This window comes from Amphibalanus amphitrite, unplaced genomic scaffold (assembly GCF_019059575.1).
Source record: "Amphibalanus amphitrite isolate SeventyFive unplaced genomic scaffold, NRLGWU_Aamphi_draft 000849F_arrow, whole genome shotgun sequence".
NCBI lineage: Eukaryota > Metazoa > Arthropoda > Thecostraca > Balanomorpha > Balanidae > Amphibalanus > Amphibalanus amphitrite.
Genome location: NW_024882343.1, coordinates 259772 through 277082, shown reverse-complemented (window position 1 = coordinate 277082; position 17311 = coordinate 259772). Strand labels below are relative to the sequence as shown.

General features: G+C 53.3%; 2 protein-coding genes across 5 annotated transcripts in view; one reads left to right on the top strand and one right to left on the bottom strand.

The window, feature by feature from the left end:
* The window catches only part of LOC122367083 (39S ribosomal protein L51, mitochondrial-like), a 22669-nt gene extending 21547 nt beyond the window's left edge, over positions 1-1122 (top strand). For all 3 annotated transcript variants that reach the window (XM_043339867.1, XM_043339868.1, XM_043339869.1), the window contains one exon: positions 572-1122. In XM_043339867.1, the coding sequence (XP_043195802.1) occupies positions 572-807 (236 nt within the window). In that variant the 3' untranslated portion in view covers positions 808-1122. The remainder of the gene's footprint in view (positions 1-571) is intronic.
* Positions 1110-17311, bottom strand: LOC122367081 (reversion-inducing cysteine-rich protein with Kazal motifs-like). Of its 2 annotated transcripts, none has more exons than XM_043339864.1 (14): positions 16421-17311; positions 9433-9587; positions 8396-8459; positions 7653-7777; positions 5934-6159; positions 5178-5327; positions 4743-4869; positions 4278-4479; positions 3949-4039; positions 3445-3645; positions 2931-3108; positions 2505-2629; positions 2241-2344; positions 1110-1906 (listed from the first exon to the last, which is right to left on the bottom strand). In XM_043339864.1, exons 1-14 carry the CDS (start codon positions 16503-16505, stop codon positions 1430-1432), a joined length of 2310 nt encoding a protein of 769 aa, XP_043195799.1. In that variant the 5' UTR covers positions 16506-17311; the 3' UTR covers positions 1110-1429. The 2 variants fall into 2 exon arrangements, with proteins under 2 accessions (XP_043195799.1, XP_043195800.1); XM_043339865.1 differs by having other exon boundaries at positions 2946-3108; positions 16421-17300.

Sequence of the window (17311 nt, the reverse complement as noted above, 5' to 3'; positions counted from 1 at the left end):
GTACGAGAGCCGAACGTTCTTTCCGTGGCCGGTCAGGCGGGCCGAGAGCGCCGGGTCCGTGAGTCGATAAGGGTCATTTCACGCTTCTGTGTGGCTGACTTTGGTCCATCGTGACACTGAGCTGTGTTATTGCGCCTTATTGTCGACTGTGGGAGACGCATATTAATTTTTGGAAATATTGCTTCGCTAAATATTGTTCTTTTGGCATTGAGCTTTCACTGGAACCCGAAAAAAACATGTTTATTTTTTTCAAGAATGTCCGGGACAGCCCGTTGATTAAGAAATTATAAAGTTTTTACAAAAACGCAATTTTCAAAAAAGGCCATCGATCGATTTTGATAAAAATTACATTTTTGGATTCAGCTTACCGTCAGCTTTCGAATGGTATATACCGTTTCTTTTGAGCCTGAGATGACCTTCCGACGAACCGTGGCTGTTGCCGTAGCTCTATGCAAATAATGTGCTCAGAAGTTCGGTAGATTTCACGTCGCTTCAAATACAGTGAGATGGTAAAGTTACCGTGATTTCTCTACATTTTCGGAATCTAAGCTCTCCGTCGTTCTCCCGGCAGATATTCTGGGTAACGGCTCACTGCACCCGGTACAGCTGATGTACAAGGTACCGCCGTGGCTGCGCGGCTTCCGCGGGAACGAGTACCAGATGCTGCTGCGCAAACGGCGCGCCCTTGGACCCCTCCTGGACGACCACTACCCGACCAAGAGCTTCAACCTGCAGAAACGCATCAGGTACCTGTACCGCTTCCTCAACCACGGGCGCACCAAGGATTACTTCTGGAGGAAGCACTAGGGCGGTAATAGGTCATTTGGTCTGAGTGTGTCTTCTCAGGTCAGCGCAAACTTGGACCGCTGAGTGCGAGTGGTGAATTGAGTGATTGTGACTGAGTTTTTTACGTTTTTGTTTTCAATGAATGGTTTGTACAGAGGTTGTCTAGAATGCTATGTGGAAAGGAATTCACGAAGTAATAGAGAACATTTTAAAATGATGTTTCGCATTACACATTTGCCCGACCAGTCTCTAATTTAGTTCGTGCCTATGTTCGAAGCAATTCGAACTTACATTGGGAATTCTTTCCCGGGCAATACACAACGTTTGTGGACGGCATGATGCGTGTTTATTCAAACACATTATGATGCAGCGCAGCAGTATGAAGCCATATAACTAATCAGGCACATTGTGAGCATTATCGTTCCCAGCGACTCGGGCCTTCGGTCGAGTCCGCTAATTATGAGCAAGAGCGCGGCGCGGCCGACCCCGTCAGTCCCCGGCGCAGTCCGCGAGCGGAGTCGCATCCGGACCACACGGCGGCAGTGAGACCCAATTCCACCGCTCCACGGGCGACCGCGGTCAGAGTCCAATAAATACCGCTCTCCTATCGTGGCAGCGACTTATCACAGCGGCAGCGTCCCTCCTACCGCGCCAGGCACCACCGCACCACCCCCGCCAGCACCAGCACCAGCGCGGCCGGGCCGCTGGTGACGGCGGCACCACTGGCCGCCGGGTCCAGCACCATCTCTGCGAACACCACGGGCCAGAGGGCCGGCTCGGAGGCTACTGCCGGGCTGCCCGAGCTGAGCCACACGCGCAGTTTGTCGGCCTCCAGGCGGCAGACGGCGGCGGCGGCGGGGCGCTCCCCGATCACCATCACAGTCAGCTGACGCGCCGCCTCCAGTCGGCCGGTCAGCGCGCACTCGGCCGTCCCCACCAGTCGGCGCAGAGCCGACAGCACCGAGCGCGCCGGCACCGGCGAGCCCAGCGCCGCCAGCCGCCGCCGGCTGAAGTAGAGTCTCAGCGCGCTGCCGCACGGTGGCAGCACTGTGCCGTTGTCGCCGGCCGTCCCACACGGCGGGAGGGGCGCGTCGCACTCCTCCGCGGACACGGGACACGCCTGGCGGGCGGAGCGGCGGTCAGAGGGCGTCAGTAGGCGCGGGGACGGCTACAGAGGCGTCAGCGACGCAGGGAATAAATAAACACCGGGCCGGGAGCAATAAATCCAACGAAAACCGTGGAACAGATCGACCACACGCCGCGTGCCAGAAGTGGCTTACTTTACACGCACAATCACTTCGAGAAACAAAGGAAGCTAAAGGTCAAGAGCTGCGCTACTATCTTCGTGATAAATGGCTCTAGTTCTAGCGTTTTCGCCCTTTCCAACAAACACTGAAAACATAATACACGTCCCAGTGTCCAGTCAGGTTACGACCGCCAGAGACGTTACGCACCACATAGGGCTGGTGCCAGTCGCTCTCCTCTGTCGCCAGAACGGACGACTGGGAGCGCTGACAGGTGGCTGCCGCCTCCGTTATCGCCCCAGGCGCCTCCGGAACTGAAAACAAAACCACTGGGATGAGAACAGACCGAACGGAGTACCGAGACCCAATATCAGTCACACATGTTGAAAACTCCTGCAACAGACTCAGTGGTTCATCATGCACCTAAGAGTCTAAATGCCAAAGAAATCATGCGAGTATGTTCAGGTGCCTTACCGCAGGTGTGTAGTTCGCAGGGCTGCAGGCTGTCCACACAGATGTCGGGCTGGGGTAGGCAGCGGTGGCCGGTCGGGCAGGGGCGCACCTCGCACGGGTCAAAATTCAACTGCGAGGGCACGCACCTGGGGATACGGGAGAGGGCAAGTCAGACGTCGGACAGCGTGGGGGATGGTGACTCCTAAAGACATTCCAAGAGAGTGAGGGTAATAGCGTCAAAAACAAAACCAAATACTACGATAGACATACGGTAGCTGAATTTACCGGCATGAACCGTTATTGCTCAATATCGAACGTTACCAAAAACGCCGATTTGGTATTTTGGTGAAGCGAGTAGCATGCCACCAAACTGAACAAATACCGTCCATTACAAATGATCCTGTTCATAAACTTATAAGTAGCCCGTTCACCCCGTAGATTGCTAACCTCTGGAATGCTGACCTCTGAGTGTGAATATGGACGCAGGTGGGCTGAAGGGCGCCCACACTGGCCGCTGACTTCAGCGGGCGGCTCGACTTGAGACACTCGGGAGCGGTCCGACACAGGAGGTCCCCGTCCACACAGACACAGGAGAGGCAGCGCTGGTGGACCACCGTCCCAGAGTCTGTGGACACAACACACAGAAATACAACACCACCTCCCGCCGTCCACACAGACACAGGAGAGGCAGCGCTGGTGGACCACCGTCCCCGAGTCTGCAGACATGGACAATTCCACTTGAATGACACAAAAGGAATGTACGATGACACGCTTGAGGCTGGATAGTCGCGGCCTCGTGAACAGTATTTGGTGCCAGACTGATTTGGGTCCAATCTAGGTCATTAGTTCACTCGCTTTTCGCGGAAAAAGTAAAAAAGGTAAAGCACAGCGGCTCCACGATTCCAGCAGAGGTAGAGCGCCGTTCACCTACGTTCCGAGTACCCTGGGATTTACGGCTCACCGATTTTGGTATCGAAGGCGTCGCAGGGAATGCTGCTGGGTACGGTAACGGAGGTGCATCGGGTCAGCTGCGGCGGCCCGCCGCCCGGGTCCGGCGCGCAGAGCAGCAGCGAGAGGTGGCCGCCGTCACCGCCGACCGGCGGCAGGAGCACCGAGGAGCCCAGCGCCACCATACTGTTGCTGACGGTGCTGAGGCGGCAGCCTGACGGACGAGGGGGAACAATATGGTTTTGTCAAAGACTGAATTGAATATGCAACTTTGTCAAAGTCTGCAAACAGCATGACGATTTCGCGCGATGTAATTGTATATACAGATAACACATTACAAATATTTTTTATCCCGTTGGCACACCCGGAATCATGTTTCCATCTAACGGACAGCTTATTCCATCCTTAGTGATGTTATTTGCCCTACCATTTTGATAAGCATGCAGCTAACTGTTTTTCATTTTTATGTTACCTGGCAGACAGTGTTACACAAGTAACTTTCGTTAATTGTACTTACCTGGCAGACAGTGTCGAGTGGACAGGTTGGGAGCGGCCACCCTGCACACCATTCCCGCCTCACAGGGTGAGGGGTGACACGGACTGGTCACCTGAAATCAGCAGACCTCTCCGTCAGTCGGACATGGTTGTGGCTGCAGGAGAACGGGGCTTTACGGATCGAGCAAACAGGTTCCTAATAAGATCCAAAGACGCATCGAAGACAAATAGCACGGCAGCTCATACGGTAGGCATCTCTTGTTTACTAACATTACCTCTGAGCCACGCATATTCTTCGTGTGGCTCCAGACACTCCTACAACTGCTGCACACCCTCCTCTTGAGTCATTACCTGACTCCTCCACTGCGTCTCGTCCCCCTGCGGAAGCTCTGGCTCCAGTGTGTTCTCCGAGACCGACAGCGGCGAGGTGTCCAGTGTCATGGCTCGCACACAGTCCGGCTCGGGGGCGGCCATCAGCTCGCAGAGTGTGGCCGGGTCGGCCTCGTCCCCGGCCGGGCTCAGACACGTCTCCAGCAGCCGCACGCAGTCTGACCTGGCCGGGTTAGAGGGTGAGACGGGGTTAGAAGGGTTAGATAAGGTCAAATTTGTGCTCAGTGCTAAATCATAAACCTCAAATGAGATGGGATCAGCAAGAAACATAAGTTTATAACACTACTGACGATCGCAACCTATTTCAGGTTCCCTGTCCTTCTCTACTGTTCAGTGTGTTGTGCCCAAGGTATATCCTTACCTGTGCAGGCTGGACAGGCAGGTGGTCGGGGAGGGTTATTATAGTGGGAGAGGAGGTATTATTACCTGCAGAGCTGGGCAGGCTCGTGGTCGGAGCGGCGGCAGGGCCGGAGGTGCAGCAGGCACGCCAGTCGCTTCAGTTCCGTCTTACACCGGCCCGTGGTGATGATGGAGAGGTTGCGGAACGACAGACCTGCAGTGGAGAGCGTGGTGAGGTCAACGACGGGCGCAGGGCTAAAGTAATGATGTAAATCCTTCTATATGGTGGTAAGACATGCTTATTGAACGACACCTCTATGTTACATGAGTCCTAGACGGTCGATATTTAATTTTTGTTTGACAAATTACGCGTACACAGCCAAGCTTGATGCCACAATTCAAGAGCTTTCGGCTCAAAAATATCTCTTGACTACCTCTCAGTCACATATGAACGCTCATTATAACTCTCCCCCCGTTTCTCTACGCCGTACTCCGGTCCCATTATCACAGTGTGGTTCATACCCAGCGCTCCTGTCCGCATCCACCCGAGGAACTCGCTCTTGGCGTTATCGTCGGCGCCTTTATCCCAGCGCCGGTACAGGCGGCTGCCCTCGTCCGTGACGCCCTTACAGAAGTGCAGCCGACCCGAGCTGGGCAGGCAGGGCGCCTCCGCTGCCGGCCGGAGGTGGAGAGGTCAGGTCAGGCGGACGGGGGTGGTGGATTAGACATATTAGTGAATTGGTCAGACAGAGACAAGCTGGGAGGGTAGACTTTCATGCTATGCTAAATGATTGATTTTTATTGCATTAGCTTTGTATCTTGCACGACTTGATTTCTTTTTCTTGCAAGACGCGGTTCTTTGTGAACGTCAAACATGAGTTATCATCGCATCAATCATCCCCGTCGTTTATTGATATGCATGGCAATAAGATCAACACTAGCAAGGAGTACAAGCGGGGTCCCGAGCTGCCATTCCAGCTAGATCGTCTCAGTCGCTGAGGGGAAGACGGACAAGCTATCTGCGAAAATAAACAGCTTCTGTGGACCATACCTAATGGTATAAACCGTATCGGGGATCAACATCAACAAAGGATACTAGGGAAAGGGGCGGCGCGGTATGCCAACCGTAACATGGTGTACCTCAATAACCATGCTCGTCACTACCATAGATTGACGACCAAAGGAGGGACCCTGAAGCTTGTAATTAACTCAACTTCAGACATGCTGGGGTTGAGTGAGTACATAACTTTGTAAATTTATATAACAAACCCCACCTACCATCTCTAATGCAGTGTCTCATGCGCGTCTCCCCAAAGTTGGCGTCCAGGCAGCGCGTCTCGAAGCGCGGCCCCTGGTCGTGCCAGCGCAGAGAGTAGGTGTGCGTGCAGAGCTGCCGGCACTGAGCCGTGTCCCCCAGAGGGCAGCAGTGCAGCTCGAGACGGTGTGAGGGCAGCTCCGGAGCCGGCGGGCCGCCACCGTGACACTCCCAGAACGCCGCGTCCTCCTGTGGGAAGGGGACAGGTCAGACTGGTGACAGAGAGGGTATAACTGACTCCCGTGACACCCCCAGAACGCCGCGTCCTCCTGTGGGGGGGGGGGGGAGGGTCAGGTCAGACAGGACAGAGAGGGTATAACTGACTCCCGTGACACTCCCAGAACGCGGCGTCCTCCTGTGGGAGGTGGGGGGAGGGACAGGTCAGACTGGTGACAGAGAGGGTATAACTGATTCCCGTGACACCCCCAGAACGCTCCATCCTCCTAAGGGCAGGAGGGGAGAGGGGCAGAAACGAGTCAGTCAAGACTGATACGGTGACAAACAAGAGCATCTGCAGCTTGGCTTTCACTGACCAATAGAGATATGACTTGAATTGGCGATTTTTGCGATCTCGTCAGCTCCTGATTTCTATAAGTGATCACCTTTCATGGTAAAAAACGAACGGTAGCCCAGTTATCAAAGCACTTGACTCCCTATCCAGCGACCCGGCGATTTGCTCGGCCTGTTTTTCACGTTCTGTCTCTGCGGCGTCATTTCGCTCCTATCTTTACAGCGGTCCGATACGGGCGGCAGTCGCAGTCGCAGCTCCCGCGGGTGGCCGCTCGCGCCGGGACGGGCACCCGTCGGTGGCCCACGGCTACCATCACCCGCCCTGAGATCTATCCAACCGAGCTACAGGGGGATACCGCTCCAAACATAGGGCGAACTCATCGGGGTTGTTAGTTCCACCAGCGCACCTCAGGAGACGTGATCGCTCGTCGTTGTTTGTGTCGGGTCACAGTGTCCTGTTGGGTACTACTGGTCCCCTAACGCTGCCTGTCCGGCGGGACTCATTATGCAGCCGGTGTGGGAGGCCCGCAGGTCAGTCCCCGGCGGTCACGTGACCCGATCACGGCTCATCCAGGGCGGCCTGGACACCGGCAGGCTGGTCACATTTTGCCCAATCAGTAAACAGTTCGACCACACGACTGTCCCAACGGGGCGAATATAGGCCCAGCTGGACAAATATTTAAACTCGGTCGCTGACAAGTTCTACAGAGACACACTGTACAGATACAGTGTGTGGTGTACGGGGCGGATGGGTCAGGGGGCGCCCGGGGGGTACTTCCGCCTCCCGTATGACGCCGTATAGGGGTCTCCGGGGAGTTAACAGTACCAGCGGTAGTAAACGGACACGATTAGGGGTCCAGCGGTAAGTGGACCGGGCAGAGGCAGAAGGACAACGCCGACAAGTAGAGATACGTAGGGTTATAAATATACAAACTTACCACATTTCTGTACATAACGCTTGAGCTGTACTAGCAACATTTGATTGCAGGTCATAGCCAGATATAGACGGAAGAAACAGAAATACGGAATCCATCCTTCTGACTCGTTTCAATGTCCTCCATTCGAGATAATCCTTTTGGTCGCAGCATAACCGCCTCTGATGTGACCCTCCCTGAGACCGCCCCTGGCGTGACCAACCCTGAGACCGCCCCTGCCGTGACCCGCCCGCTGACCTGGCCGCAGGCGGTGTCCTGGAGCCGCGTCAGGGCGGCCTCCCTGGCGGCCGGCGCCGCCTCCTGCAGCTCCCGGCAGGCGGTCCGACAGGGCCCGGAGCTGGCCCCCTGGCAGCACTTGATCACTGGCGACACACGGTGAATGGACGGTCAGAGGAGGAACGGCAGACTTACACACTATACATACTGATGCTTAGTGGATGCGTGCAATTTATTGATCCATACGAACACACAATAACGGTAAATACAGAGGACCTCCTGCAGGGGGAGTGGATCAGTTTTAGCGCTGACAACATCAGTGACCTACGTCAACTGGTTTAGACACAGACACGCACACACGTAAACATACACCCAGCTGGGACCTTGGGCAGAGCTGATAGTCACAAACACAGCTGTACGCACAACATACAGTTGAAGTGCGTACAGAGATACCAGAACACGCAATTTATTCCGCATAAAACGGACATGCTAAACGCGCACTTTGGAGCCTTGAGTGTCTTAGAAACGTTATAAAAACATGGCAAGAACGTATCAGATTTCGTGCTGGCATGTTGACGAAATCTGGCATGACTGTTACCTTCCGCATTCGTCCTGCTCTCATAAATGCGCCAGTCACCAGTAGAATTAGTTAAAATATTAACATTTCCCCATCCTTACGAAGCCGGCAAATAGCTATCGGATAAAATATATAAAATAGACGAAAAAAGAAACCAATATAATTCGTCAGCCTTATCTTCTCTCACCTTCCTGAATTTCCTCGTCCTCTATGTAGTCCCTGGCCTTGCCATTTTTGCCACCTTTGGCGCGCTGAAACAGAAGTGTCCACGCCCAATTCAGTCAGTCCGTAACAATAAACAGTACGGCGGACTGAGTAAACACGAGGCCGGCCGGGATGGCGGTATCGTGTCAGATTATTTATCCCCCCGAACCGCGAGCCGGGCCGGACCGGGACGGACGGACGGTGGGCGTACATTGCTGCGTGTCAGTAGAATGTACGCACTTGCATACGAGTACATACGACGCGCGAGTGCTACCCGGGCCATATCTCGTCCCGTCTCGTCTCTTCCCGTTCCGCCCGTTTCCCATTATGATTGATGGAATGCATCAGTCCATTATGAATGGTACATACACCTCGCATCATCCCATCCCGCCCCGTGCAGCACAAGACCTTCCCGTCCCGTCCCGTTCCGTATTATTTCGTCTGGTCCCGTCTTGTCTCGCCCCGTCCGATTTTTGTCTCTTCTCGTCTTGCATCGCTCATCCGCCTTCCATTCTGCCTTTTTCCCGTCTCGTGACTATAAGTCCGGTCCCATATCGTCCTATTCCGTCCCAGGTCCCCGTCCCATTTCAAGTTTTTTCCTGTGTGTACGTTTGAAGCAGTATACACTTCAATCACGTCTCGCGTGCCTAGCACTTAGCCGGGCTCGCAGAGCGGGGGAGTGGGGACGGGGGTACCGTCAAATACGCCCGCTCAGCGCGGCGGTGCCGGCCGGCCGGCCGGCCCCGCTCTACCGACGCGCTAAGATGGCCAGCTGTCAGCGGCCCGTCGTCTGGTTCATATTGAACACGGCCTAACGGGACTCCTCTGACCGCCCTCCGGCTAACGGCCAATGAAAACCGGTCATTAGTCGACAAAGTAGCACCTCGCGCCCAGCTTAAAGTAAATATTTGACCGTTTGGGGAATCGTGAAACAACTTTCAGTGATAACGATCACACTTCCAGTGCATGTTGGATCACTGGACATCATTGGCCACTAAAAAAACGGCCACCTGTACCCACCTTCTGTTCTGAGAGGCAATTGTAGAGCTCTCCCTCGTGCGATCTCCGGCAGTGCCTCTCCAGTTCTGGCACGGAGGTGGCGCGCTTGCAGGCGACTGCGCAGCCGGGCACCACGGCCTCCCTGCAGCACGAGGCACCCCTCCATCGGCTGCTGCCTGCAGTGACAGAAAACACGGCACGTTCAGACTCTGATAAGAAGGAAGGGGAGAGAAAGAGTCCCCCCGTCATGAAGGAGAGGGAGGTACCAGAGCCTGATACTTTACTTCATAGATACAATGGGAATGTATCGGGATTTAACAAGTCAGCAAATATTGTCCAGATAATACGGCTAGAGCTTCCCTAAGATGTCTAGTCACCTCCCGACGGTATCACGTCGCCCTTGGGGGCGTCATTAGTGCGATGGCGTCCTTCGTCACCACCGGCACCCCTAGGGTGTAATGGCCTCCCTTTGTTGATTTTCAACACTGCACTGGTCTCTGGCGGCATTGTCAGACTAAAACAGCCTCTGGTGACTGTAAGAGGTCTGATTTGTGTTCAATGTCAAATCGTCAGCCGTTCGTCTTCGTCAGCAGTTGTGTGGTGTTTAGATTCCGTTGCAGTTTCTGGAGAACAGGAGGGCGTCTCGTACCCAATGTCGATGGCGTGAGATCACCGTACTGAAATGATGATTTATTGTGACCTATGGCGACCTGGGTCGTCAAATCGGTGTGAGCATCGGTGACATCATGCTTGTTGTTTTCTGCAAGTGTGAGACATAACACATGTTGGAGGTGACTGTACGCATGCTGTCATATCTCGAGGGAGTACCTAATGCATAACTGATCAGCAGGGCGGTGATATCTTGAGGTGGCATGTGACGATGTTGTGCCGCGTCAGCAAATCACATTGGGCACCTATTCAAAACACGAATACATTATGCAAGGAATGGCATAAATATTTACTCCTTGGTCATGAGGCGCAGCTGCCTTCATAGTAGGGTTGTGTGCCCCACTAAAGCATTTCTTTGGCCGGATGAATAGAACATTGAACCTCCCACTACAGGTCGTTCGGGAAAACTGGGGAAGTCTATTATCGGCATCCCGTCCGTGAGCTCACTGCTCCAGCGCCGATGTGCGTTGGGTTCATAACCCCGAGCCTCTGAGGGCTTCGGCGCCGCTTCCAGCACCCCGGTTCGCCGGACACACCAGGCGCCTCTCGTTAGTTAGCACCAAGGCTGGCCACAGAGGGTGTCAGAGCATCACCCAGGCAAACACCACAGCATCTGGGGCATCTGGGCGGTCCGCTGAGACCGCTACCAGTGGCCTTGGAGCCGGGCAGGGGAGGAGATGCATGTGTTTTTGATATTAGGTCGGTGCTTCATGCGAGAAGGGGTTAACAGATATGCAGAGCATCATTGAATGTAAAGTAGGTTGTAGGAAAGAACCGGTGAAACACCGGCTAAGCGAGAACGCAACATGCAACCATGATGCATGACGGGATGCATCGAGCTGATCGAGCTATTGCAACGATGGAAACACTTTCTTACCTAATAAACTGGAGACTGAAACACCTTCAATAAACTTTGAATTGATTGCTTCCAGAACGAAGTCCTCACTACGCCGTAAAGCTAGCTACAACTGGGCACAGATAAGAGCTTACGAGTAGCATCGAAAATATTGACGCTCGCACTACATCCTTATAACTTGGATAATGTCAACCTCCAGCCCGTATCGTCGTTGCAAGGCGCCGCTGGCCGGTTTCCAAGGGATAACCTGACCGGTTAGGCTGTGCCGCCGGACAGCCGTGTATTGCGGCACAGTCTATACCGACGCATTGTCTCGGACGGCGCTCCGGCGAGGCTCTGCGGCGGTAAAGTGAGAAGAAGGCATCTCAAAATGCTTCGCCGAGACTAAGAATATTGACTAGAAAGCAATGATGATCCATCGACTCGCAAAGGGCAAAACAGGCGGCGAGCGGCACCGACTAAAGACCCGAGGCCCCGTCAGTGTCAATCACTTCTCGCTTCCGGCGACCGCACCCCTTTGCGGCGCCGTCAGCGCCGTCCTTGTTCGTCTGTTCGTCTGCCCGCCTATCAAAGCCATCCATCTCGGCTGCCGGTCGTCCGCGTCGTGTCGGCGGCGTCCCTGTTTATTTGGCGTCGGTCGGAGAGCGCCGCCGGCGCCGGCCGGTCCGGTCACGCGTCGGTCAGCGGTCACACGCGCCGCTGACCGGCGGTGGTCATCAGAGGGTCACGGAGGTTCGAGCGACACCCGGACCGTTACTGCGGCCTCCGGCGCGGCCGCCATCCGCCGGTATGGTATGCTAACATACTGGAGACGCTCGCATTTCATCAGCGACCGCACAGAAGGCCGGTGCATGAAATGCGCCTCAGAAATCGTAGACGGCATGGCTACGTTCTGATTAGGCCGGGATTAACAGAAAGCAGAGCCGGAGATCGGCCTGGGTCTCGTCTGAGTCCTGTTAACGAGACGGCAGGTCTCTGACAGAGACCAGAAAATACAAAACTGGCTCATGGCGCTCTGTCCCGAATGACGTCCTAATTTAGGAGCCTGCGGCATACCTAACAGTGACATGAAATGTTTGGGATCGATGTTGTGTTTATACGAGTAAATATACCTGGTGGTAACTGGGGTCAACACATGACTTTCAATTTAATGAAGGAGTCTATCGGCCTTACAACATAATCACTTATTGCGAGTCATCACTCTCCTTATTCTCGTACGCCACTTATCGTAATGAATCCGTCTCTCATCACGCAGATAGGCGTCGACAAGCAAAGCGTTCACGTCTCAATCAATAGCACGATCAGAGACCGTTTCGCGCTCAAATGGTCCGTGCACTGACGCTCTTGTAAGTACCGCGGCCGATGGTAAATTGGCGAGGCGTCACTTGCATTTATTTAGATATCTGAATGCCTGAGCGGTTACAGGGCATGCAATCCTGTGGCGGAGGGCATGTTTAATCACTGATGCTCCCGCTCCGGCGTCTGGCCGCTCCAACATTGTAACGACAGACAAGTCGCGGCCACTAAATCAATGACAGATAGCACGCCATCGCGACCGGGCGGACGGCGCCACTGCCGGCCCACTCAAAGCCGACGGGATGAAAGCCCAGCACCGAAGTGAACCGACGCGTCACAGAGTCGGGGAGCATGGGGCCTGCGAACTATCCACTTTGCAATTGTGCGCGCTTGTAATCGGACGGCGGCTATGAATGATTGGGTTCCGTACTGACCGGTCCATGCAGTTGTTTGCTTCTCTGTACTGACGACAGCTATACCTCTCAGAGTTACATGTTGCGCAAGCAGTGAAGCGATGACAGTTTGCACACGTGAGTGGGTCGGCGGGCTTGAACTGTCTGTTGTTCTACTGTGGACGAACTGTCAGTTTCTGGATCATTACATCTCTCTCGGGACGGCAGTCAGCGTACGGGAGTGGTTCGTTTATCGACTTTGTCGTGTATCATCACGGAGCGGACTCGTCCGTGTTGCGAAAACAGGGAGTGGAGGATCTGATGCCGCCACAGTGTCAATAAACTGGCGCATCATTGTGTATTGTAAGAGGGGTTCCTTGAATTTATGACAAAACACATCCCGAGAAAAATCAATATGCAGTATTATAAACCATTAAAAAGTGTTTCAGTCATAAAGAGTTGTTTACATTGGAAATTGTCTGTTCAAGTAAGTTAAGTGTGTTCAATTATCACATCTTCGTGCGCGTATAAGCATTTGTGTGGACATTTATTGATATTTCGGTCATATGCCATTCTCAGAAAAGATAAAAGTAAAAAGGGTAAGCATCATATTCTGACGGAGGCCTGTCGCTGGAATATCAATATGTGCTCATCATTCATGGCACGTAGACTTGAGACTAAATGTCCACAAATAAGGTCATAAATAGCTTAACGTTTTTAATATAATGCTCCTCAATATTTTAAGCAATACTGAATGTGACGACCCGAGGATAGATAGTCAAAAATAGCTACCTTCAAGCAAAATACCTATTGTCACAAGCTGACTTTTACAAACGGCGCCGGAAAAATGCGATACGATGACACCGTCTACCTGATCAGGACCGTTTACCTGATCGGGCGAACATAATACGGTATCATTATCCACCTTTTAGCTCGCTTGTTTTCGCGGGAGGTGAAAGCCACTTTGTCGTTACTTTATCGACGAGGAACTGACGAAAAAGGCTAACACATCCAATTACGCAGAGAAACCTTCGCTCTCGATTTCTTTACATCACTTCACAATTACAGATAGTGCTCTAGTGATAGGTAGCTGGTAACACATGGCACCAGCGGAAAGCAAAAGACGGACGAAAAATATCGTAACAGAGCCAGAAGGAGAAGCATTGACATAGCTTATTCATTACCCTTATTCATTTCTAATTGTTTTTTGAATACATTCGTAGACTAGTGGCTCTTTTCTACATTGATATAGCTGTTTGCGGGTGTTTATGCGACGAATGTATTTATTTTTATGACTTTTCCTCCAAAAATTTGTCTTACAGGGTGTCCCATAAGTCCGTTCTCACCTAAATTTTACGTTTTTAGGCTCTCTTGCTTAAAGGCACGCTGAAATTGATTCGTAACTGAGCTTTCGTGGTTGCCATGGCTGGTAGAAATATGCTCCACAGTAACTAATTTCTGTACCCAAAATAGTTTTTGCTAGAGAGCCCGCTTCCTACAGAGACGGCTAACGCCGCAGCATAGAGGTCTCCGATACGGGTACGTCTCGGTATTTAGTCAGCACGTGACCATTCGCGACGATTGAGGGTGATTGAGACCTACCAGTCTGTAAGCAATGCCCATCGCTAACTGGACGCACAGTCAGCAAGTGACGCCGATGATTTGTCGGGAGTCAATCACTGCAAGTTTATCCTCTTTCCAGTCAGCTCTCAGGAGTGAGCCAAGTGGCCAAAACTGTGTGGCGCCAAAGTGGCCATCAAAAAGGTCAAAGGGTTAGAAAGTTGGTAAGCAGACTTTTCAGGATGGATTACCAGCTGTCTAAGAGTGTTCTTTCGGGGTACATAACTCAAGGTGACTTAAGCTTTGCATACCGGAGGGCTCAAAGCAGTCAAAAACGTCTTAAGATGCCCAAAGATGAGTTTCGTTATGCCTGAGGCTAAAAAAACTAGAGGGCTGAGGATATTAACCAGGTCATCTGGACCAACTAGTCCACGTTCGAGATGAAACACCCGTCCAAACCCGAAAACAACCCCATAAGGGCGAAGGAGGAGGCCTCCGTTTCGTCCCGTTATGCTCCTATGCAAAAGGCCAGGGTCACCGTATTGGGGGGTTAAAGGGCGTCCAGACGCTGACCAGGTTGCGATTGGTGTTCCAGAAACAGCTTTGGGAAGTAGAATGCTTTTCCAAGAACATCTAGGAGGAGTTTCAGCCCTCAAGCTGAACTCGAACCGCGAGTATGAACACATTTATAGAGGAGAAAATGGCATCCGGGAGGTCGGAGGCCCATCTTCAGGCAAGACAGTGCATCAGTGCGCAGGTCAAGCAAAGCTTAAAAACGGTGCAAGGAGACTGTGACAGGCGTTTGTGGCAAGATCACATGCCAGGCACCTCATCGGATCAAAATTTCATAAAAATTTGTTGGTTATGCTTAAATTTAGGCTCGTCGAAGCGTAGCGCTGTTCCAGCCTCGAGGAGCTCACGGCGCATGTCAAGTCAGTCTGGGTTAACTTTAAGCCTGTTATACAGCCAAACATGCCGGTTGGCATGCCGCAGCATGTATTTATGTGTTTGCCTATTAAATGGGGAGCAAATTGAGGGGACATAAATATATCAAAACGCAATGTACTCTGTTTCACATGCAAATATAATGTGAGAACGAACTTATGGGACACCCTGTAAATATGATATTTCAATGAATAGATGACAGAGTTCGTGAAACGTAAAAGATGAAAATAAACTACACCTATATCAAGTGTTCATTAGTACCTTCTCGGAGCCCCAAAAGTAATCCTCGCACGGATCAAAGGCGGCGTCAGATGCCAGTTGGCGCGGCTGATGCCATCCTGACGGCGGGCGAAACATCAGCCGTTTCGCTTCCGTCCTCAGTCGCCTAACGAGCACAATCACATCCCGTGTTTACACTCGGGGGGACAAACACTCAAAGCCGCGCTCAGTGCACGTATCACGGCTGGGGGAGAGGGAGAAAGAGGGGAGGCGGAGAATGGGAGGAGGTTTCGACACCGGATAGCGAGCGGCCGAGGATGGAGATCGGCCCACCGGAAACAGAACAATCTTTCGGTGCAGGAAAGAGCGATTGCTGCAAGTGTACAGCAACGTGTGTTACGCAGTTAGTCTTCTGTCTGCAAGGACTGACCTACATGTGGACATGGATCGAACCTTGTGAGCGAGCTTTGGAGTAGCTTGCAGTCCCTGCTGGAAAGTAACGAACGATCGAAGATATTTATACGACTGGTATTCGGCATGCCGTTTGCGTCACGGTAGTTCTGTCTGGCGGTTCGGGTTTCCAAATCCATCCGTCAGTTATTAGGATCGGTGCAGCTCCAGTCCCGCAGGCTGGTACGGGCCGCATCGCTACCGCATTCCATCGTGGTTCCTCACGCTGTGTCGGTGCAGATATTTACTCCAATTACTCCCGCCCCCGCCCCGCCCCTGGACCTGTCACCCGCCAACAAGCCGTACACCCCTGCACTCATGCCGGACACCTCTGCAGTCCTGTCCGCCCGCCGGAACAGGCAGCGGGGGAGGGAGGGGCGGGGGCACCCGGGGGTCAGTGTAACGAGCCCGCCGCTGCTTATTTAACACCGATACACGGCGCTCGCCGGTCCGCTCCGGGCGCAGCGGCAGCCGTGGTCACTGGTCAGTGCTAGCCTGGCCAGTGATCAACTCAACACTGGCGGCCACACAGGACGGAGGGGGGACGGGCCCGCGGATGAACCGGAATGACATGGCGAGTCTATATCAAATAAATGGATGTTGCCGATGAGAATGAACTTACCGTTATTGTTGGTGGCATCGTTCGAAGGAAGTGCTAACAGCAGCGGTAGAATCAGCAGCGGCGACGACTGCGGTGACCAAAGCATTGCTGCAGGATCGGCGCTCAGTCCTCACGCAGATTTCGTGAACGCGTGCGCTGCTCCGCAACCAAGGCGCCTCACTCTCCTGCCGTCCGCAGGATGTGCTCTGCGTCACAGGATATCCGCTGACTGCGCTGATCGCTACACTCTGCCACGATCACTGCTCTGTCCTGTGCAAAGTCATTGCAATAAGGGTGACCACAGTTCAGCCGACCGGCCGTTTGTCGGGAAAATCAGAACCGACACAGCTTCCAGTTCAATTGCAGTGGTCCCTTGCTGATGTCTCGTCTTCAGGCCATGATTGCACTAACTTGTAGACCAGTTGTCAATCCCGGACGTGCGATGCCTCAATCTCGTTGATTGCAGTCACCCGAGTCACCCGAGTCACCAAACGAACATTCAGCAAAGCACAATGATGTCGATGTTACTCCATTGCGGGTGGTCTTGATTACTTTCTATATGAGATACTTTCTGCGTCTGTAAGTCCTGACCACTGCCCGTCGTCCGACTGTTTTCGGCTCGTCTCCGCCGCTGTTGTCGGCTCGTCTCCGCCGCTGTTGTCGGCTCGTCTCCGCCGCTGTTGTCGGCTCGTCTCCGCCGCTGTTTTCGGCTCGTCTCCGTCGTTGTTTCCTCCGCCCTCCGCTATCCGTTCTCGCTGTCCTCCGACCAATGTCCACCGTCCACCTCCCGCTATCTCCCGTCGAGTCCGTCGACCGTCCGGCGACCGCTCGGGCAGCATGTGCGGCCTGTCGCACGGGTCGACCAGACGTGACCGGCACCGAGCGCAGTCGGTCACCCACTGAGTGTCACCA

Coding starts and splice junctions, on each gene's coding strand:
- LOC122367081 (XM_043339864.1), bottom strand. CDS start 16,505: ATGCTTTGGTCACCGCAGTCGTCGCCGCTGCTGATTCTACCGCTGCTG. Junction 7,778..8,395: donor GGACGAGGAAATTCAGGAAG/GTGAGAGAAGAT, acceptor GTGTGTCGCCAG/TGATCAAGTGCTGCCAGGGG. Junction 4,480..4,742: donor GAGCCTGCCCAGCTCTGCAG/GTAATAATACCT, acceptor TAACCCGGCCAG/GTCAGACTGCGTGCGGCTGC.